General features: G+C 49.9%; 2 protein-coding genes across 2 annotated transcripts; both read right to left on the reverse strand.

Moving 5' to 3' along the window:
- Nucleotides 1–1,088: 1,088 nt before the first annotated feature.
- LOC309333029 (heat shock protein Hsp-16.1/Hsp-16.11-like) lies at nt 1,089–2,541 on the reverse strand. Its single transcript, XM_081846473.1, has one exon. The coding sequence runs from the start codon at nt 1,987–1,989 to the stop codon at nt 1,366–1,368; it is 624 nt and encodes a 207-aa protein (XP_081702599.1). The 5' UTR covers nt 1,990–2,541; the 3' UTR covers nt 1,089–1,365.
- Nucleotides 2,542–4,541: 2,000 nt separating this feature from the next.
- LOC309333121 (heat shock protein beta-11-like) lies at nt 4,542–5,684 on the reverse strand. Its single transcript, XM_081846543.1, has one exon. The coding sequence runs from the start codon at nt 5,377–5,379 to the stop codon at nt 4,870–4,872; it is 510 nt and encodes a 169-aa protein (XP_081702669.1). The 5' UTR covers nt 5,380–5,684; the 3' UTR covers nt 4,542–4,869.
- Nucleotides 5,685–6,562: the final 878 nt, after the last annotated feature.

A 6,562-nucleotide genomic window follows, 5' to 3' on the forward strand; every position in this document is an offset into this window, starting at 1 on the left:
GGCCCCAGGCCTTCCTTCCTGTTTGCCTCCCAGCAATCTGGCATTTGTAGGTAGACTGTTGCTAAAGATGGAGGCTCTCCTTCATGATAGCTAATGGCTATCTCTCGGCCTGTTTTGCATCCTGATTCCCACTGTGATGATGAATATATACGGTATATATATAATTTGTCTCCAGCCACTCTGGGCAGCTTCCAACAATTAAAAATACATTAAAACATCAGTCATTAAAAACTTCCCTAAACAGGGCTGCCTTCAGATGTCTTCTGAACGTCAGATCGTTGTTTTTTATTAAATGATTATTCACAATTCTGTAATCAAACAATTGCAAATATTCTTTACACCAAATTGCAAATGTTCTTTACACACATACAACTACCTATGATTCTAAGAAATTGATTCTCTGAAACATTTTAACATTTAACATTAAGGCATCTGAAGCATCTAATGTTTGGGCTCCTACTGCAAGGCCAGGGTGATTTTACAGACGGGATCTATTCTGTAAAACTACAAGTAGAAGGTGCAGGGTTTGGCTTGACTTTGGAAAGTAAAACTAGGCTGTTTAATGATGATCCAGTAAACCCACAAATAAGATTGTTCCCTTCTGTCCTAAAAAATTGGCTGGAGGCTCAGCCACGCATGGTTATAAATCACCGACGAGGCCGTAAATCCGTCTCATCCAACCACGAAACTGTTAGCTAAATGTGCTTGGCTGTGGTTGGCTGCAACTGCAAGGCCACAGAACCGCTGCAGGGGGCACTCCAAAATTTGCCTGGCCGTCTGCCCTTTCTAAGCCTCCCAGCAAACCGATAACTTCGGTTTCCATCTTGAAATCCTGCCAAATTGAATCCTGCCTTCAGGGTACTGGCGGAGGAGGAGGAGCATGCCATTGGGAGAGTTGTGCCTCCTACGTTAGTCATGCTCAAAGCAGACCCACCGAATAGAGCACAAGAACTCTTAGTCTCAGGGTCTTGGGTTCGAGCCCCACATGGGGCAAAATTTTAATTCATTGCAGGGGGTTGGACTAGATGACCCTCATGGTCCCTTCCAACTCTACAGTTCTATGAAAGCATGCAAAAACACAACCAATGTGCAAAAATAAAACACCATTTTTATTGTGGATGAGGAACAGAAGCGTAAATCAGTGTGGCGATTAACGTGGAAAAATAAGACTCACAATTTTTAATTGCACACAAGGAAAGGAAGCATACATCGCTTTTGAAGGCGATGAATAAATTGGAAATATTAGTCAAGGCAGTCAAAAGGTCAGCTGGAATTCCGGCAGACGCTCTTTTGAATGGGGAGCCGAACTAAGATGTCGCACTAATTCCCGCAGCAGCCGCTGCGGGCCCAAAACGTCCACACTTTTCAAGCCTCCTGCGGCTTCTCCGGGTCCTTCTCTGCGCTGGCTCCCGGAACCTGCTGATCGGCCGCCTTCACGTCGATGGGGATGGTTTTTGCCTCAGCCAGGCGGGGGGCCTCGATGCACAGCTGCCCGTCGGATGCCAGGGAGCACGTCACGGCCTGGAGGTCCACGTCGTCGGGGAGTAGAGTCTCGCGGTGGACCTCGTGGTGTTCCCTCACGCAGCCGCCCTCCTCGCTTGTGTCCTCACGCAGCCGCTTGGCGGTCACCCTCAGCTTCCTGCCGTCCAGCTGCACAGCCACGTCCTCCGGCGCAAAGCCAGCCACGTCCACCGAGAGGCGAAACTTTCCGCCGGCCTCGCCGTCCCGAGCCACGCTCTCCTCCAGCGAGGCTTCCCGCAGGAACTTCTGCAGCGGTGAGGCCTGGAAGAAGGCCCTGCTCATCGCCTCCATTTCCACGAACTGCCTCTCCATGTCGGCTGCGACCCGGTCGACGAGGCTTTGCCCGGCTGCCGGCCAGAGGGCCTCGCCAGCCGATTGCGGCCCACTGAGCCAGACGGGGCCAAAGCCATGCAGCGGCCAGCGGCACACGGGCAGCATGCGGAGCAGGTAGCGGGAATAGCTCGCCATGGTGGTGCCGCAGTCAAACTGCCGGGGAAGAGATGATCTTGCAAGCTGAGCTCCTTCGGTTCCGTCTGGCCAAAGAGCTGGGGAAGAGATGATCTTGCAAGCAGAGCTCCTTCGGCTGTGCTTCCTTTCTGTCTGGCTAAACAGCCGGGGAAGAGATGATCTTGCAAGCAGAGCTCCTTCGGCTGATGATCTAGCAAGCAGAGCTCCTTCGGCTGTGCTTCCTTTCAGTCTGTCCGAAGAACCGGGGAAGAGATGATCTAGCAAGCAGACCTGCTTCGTCTGTGGTTCCTTTCCGTCTGGCTGACTCCGAGTGCGCTCGGGCTTTTTATCTGCCGGCCAGCCCCTTGGCACGAGTCCCGAGACTGACGCAACGCGTTGTAAGAGGCCTTTCCGGGCGGACCTGGAACCGAGGAGGCCCTTCCAGAGACGTCGAGACGCAGCCGAGAGGAAGGCTTTGGCAGCAGTCCAGAAATGACGCCACAGTTTGCAAGAGGATTTGCTAGCCAGTGTCGTGCCGAGAAGCCCCAGGGAAGGCACAGAACTGGCAAAATTACGTAGCAGCAAAATTCGGATGATGAGTGTTTTTATGGAAGAATGGATGCCTTTTTCGGACCGTTTAAAGAAATATTACTGTACAACGAAGAATGAGCAACAGGGGGAATTGGATTGTAATATTGTGGTTGTGATTTGATTTGATAGAATAGAGCGTTTGCAGAAGGAGAGAAGCAACAACTCAGTGGAAAACAGGGTGGGAAGTCGAGAAAAAGAAGAATTGTGTTTTGACTGTACAGTATATGTTAAAAAATGTTGAAAGTTAGTAAAATATAATTGAAAGAGAGAGAGAAAGGTGCAGGGCTCAGCTAGGCTCCCCCACCCTGCAAAAAAAGTGCCCTGGGGTGTTGGAAGGGCGCCAGAAGCAGCCCCCCCCCCCAAGCTGCTGCATGGAAAACAGGAAATCCACAGATCCTTCTGGAAGACTCTAGATTCTAGTAAAGAAATCCCTCCCCCTTTTGTTTCGGTCACAGTAATCTGAGAAGAAAAGGCTGCCTGTTCTTGTGAAGGGGGGTGCCAGACAGACTGGATACTGCTGGCAAGACCTGCCTTCCAAACCTGAGCTCTGCCTTTGTCATAGAATCTACCCCCCGCAATGCAGGAATAGGCAGGGGTCACACACAGCCCCCTCCCAGGTGCCAACCACGTTTTCTTCCTACCAGCCCTGCGAGGGTGGCCAGGCTGAGAAGCAGCACCGAGTTAAGTTCTCTCACCTAGATTCCCACATCCATCCATCCCTCCTTTACTGTCTCCTGAAGGAACAGCACAGTCCTGCTTTGGCTAGGCAAAGGGAAGTTATGGGAGAGCTGAGAAAGGGAATTTATATTTAAAAAGCTCATCCACTTCCTCACTTCCTGCCTCAACCCCTTCTGCTTCAAGTCTCACAATTTGGGTGAAAGGTGTTGAGAGAGGGACGGCACCATCGGTTTCTTGCAACTCCTTGCATCAGCTCCCAGTCCAGGCCCAAGATAGAAAGAGGAAGAAGCAAGGATATTTTTTTCTGCCACTCAAAATTCCCCCAGGTGTTGGCGCTCCTAAAACATTTCAAGCCCATGAAAACCGGGGAATGGAATTTAATGCACACACTTCGAATTGCTAAGGGGCAGTGTCGATGTGGGTGTATCTTTAATTTCTACCTCTCACAAGTCAGACCCTGGGACACTGACCAGTCCGGACAGGTCCAAATCTACATCTGAACCACCTCAGAATAATAACAGTAACAATAACAATAATAACATTATTATTATTATTATTATTATTATTATTATTATTATTATTTATTATTAGACTGGTTTGCCCCAGCCATTCTGGGTGGCTTCCAACACTTATAAAAACATAATCAAACATTAAAAACTTCCCTGAACAGGGCTGCCTTCAGATGTCTTCTAAAAGTCAAATAGTTGTTTATCTCCTTGACAATTTGTTGGGATCAATCATACAGAAACTAGAGGGTACCCCACCAAAATTCCACCTTGCCCAAATCTTGCAGGATAAGGATACTCATACGACCCTGAAAGTGGCAAGGTTCCTGGTCGCTGTCCTTACCCAAAAGCGACGCCAAGGAGCACTACAAGCTAACTAAGGCGTAGTATGCCATTCTATCTTATAGTATTTTATTGTTATAGTGGTGTTTTAGCGGCTGTTTTCCCCACGTGCACAAGTTGTTATTTATGTGTCGTTTTTACCTGTATGGGCCTATGGCCGTAAATAAAATTACTACTACTACTCCTTGACATCTGATGGGAGGAAGGGCGCCACCACCGAGAAGGCCCTCTGCATAAATGCACAATACCAAATTCTGCAGTTGTAATAAATTTTCACTCCCTGCCTCTTGACGTTGGGCCGGTGCCGTCACAATATTATTTTCGGCGACTGCTAAAAACATTTTTGTTTAGGGCAAAGCCTGTCTAGACAAATAGAATATGGACCTGGGCCTTACGATGGTCAATTGTAATCGTATTTCAGATGGTTTTAAATAAGCACACCATAATGCATAAATAGTATTGCATATAAATATTTATTATTATTATTACTGAATAGGACATCTCTATTTTCATTGGAGAAATGTTCAAGGGTATGATATCTGAACATAAAACACAGCATTGAAACATGAGTTATGAACAAGGACAAAAAACCAAAAAAAATCCTTCACCCTGACCTGCAGGCTTCTGCTTTTGTTCATAGAGACGCCTGTTTTCCAGCGTTATATCTGCAAATTGACTGACCACCACAAAGGGAATTGTTATAGTGAAAAGCATTCCTAGGCAGAAAAGCCCTGCTCCAGAGTCCCAAGTCCACCCAGAGTCTCCGCCGCGCCTCGCTTTCCCCTCAGCCTTTGGTCCGGCGGCCTTCCGTGGTGGAGGCGGCTTCCTGGCCACTGCCTGGCGCTCGGCCGACCTCGATGGGCACCGTCCTGGCGGGCGGCCCGGCGGCCTCGATGCGCAGCTGGCCCTCTCTGGAGATGGAGCAGCTGAGCTGCTGGCGGTCCACGCTGCCCGGGACGTCCCACTCGCGGCGGAAGAGCTCGTAGCGGAAAGGTCCTCCGGGGGTCTGCGTGGCCTTCCTGCCGGTCAGCACCAGCTTCTGGCCCACCAGCTTGACCACCAGCTCCCGGGGGTCAAAGCCCGCCATGTCTTGGGTCACTGCAAAGGGGGCCTCTTCTGGCCCCCGGGACGCTTCCTCGTGGCCCCGGAGCGGCCAGTTGCTCCAGTTGCCCAGCAGCTCCCACAGCGAATCCATCTCCCGTTCCAGGTCCTCAAAGAGCGAGCGGGTGGGGGGCCACAGAGCCCGGCTGAGCAGGGGGCTCCGGGGGGCCGCCAGGTGCAGTCGGCACAGCATCTTTGCCTCAGGGATGCTTTGAGGGTCTTCTCGCTTTTCGGCTGTGGTCCTACACAAGCGGCTCTGTTCTGCTCTCTCTTCGAGAGCCGGAGACCTTTTATTGGGGTCCCAGGCGTCCGGTGCTCTCCTCGCCCCCAAAAAGGACTTGGTGCAAAGGGAGGGGGCTGTTAGTCAGACCCCCAAAAGGGCTCAGTGAGGCAAGGGACCCACTGCTGTCATCCCTCTGCTCTCAGTGCTGAGGAGAGTTTATAATTAGGGACCAGCTTCCATGCACAGCTAGGCCAAAATAGAAATCGACAGCCATCTGAGTCACTGGGAAGACAGCTGTGACTTAAACCCTGAAGGACACGTCAGTCAAGATCCGAGGCCTGGAAACCCCCCAACATTCAGATGCTTAGTGGATGTGTGCATGCTTAATCCGTACCCTCCGACACCTCTCCAATGAAAATACGGATGTCCCATTCCATCACCATAATAATTTTATTATTTATACCCCACCCATCTGACTGGGTTGCTGAATGCCTGTCAGTTTTGATAATAAACCTGGTTTGCAATGGGGGCTGAATAATTTTGATTGCATCTGTATAAAACCTTAATAAAACATGAAACATTAAAAAATAAATTCCCTATTCAGGGGTGCCTTCAGATGTCTTCTAAAGGTTGTATATAGTCACTTACCTCCTCGGCTTGGGGGTTGCATAACTCCAGACCATGGCTGTCAACGTTTTCCCTTTTTTAAGGGAAATTCCCTTATTCTGAATAGGATTCCTCACAAGAAAAGGGAAATGTTGACAGCTATGCTCCAGACCCTCCAACATTTCTCCAGTGAAAATAAGGATGTCCTAAGCAAAAGCAGGACATTCTGGGATCAAATCAGAAACTGTCCTCCTTTATTTCTCTCCCAGCATTGCTGAAGTACCACATAGAATCATACAATTGTTGAGTTGGAAGGGGCTCCATGGGTCATCCAGCCCAACCCCAAATGAGGGGCTCGAACCCACAACCCTGACATTTAAGGCTCCCATGCTCTACCGACTGAGCCGTCCTAGACGTGTTATGCCACTCTAGAGCATCAGACCAGGACCAGGGTGACCCAAGTTCAAATCCTGCGGTCATCTGCTGCCTCCCAGCCTGGTCTACCTCACAGGCTTGTTTTGAGGATCACCACAAATGGCGGGTGCTG

This window comes from Podarcis erhardii (assembly GCF_964252035.2).
Source record: "Podarcis erhardii genome assembly, chromosome: 18".
In the NCBI taxonomy this organism is placed as follows: Eukaryota; Metazoa; Chordata; class Lepidosauria; order Squamata; family Lacertidae; genus Podarcis; species Podarcis erhardii.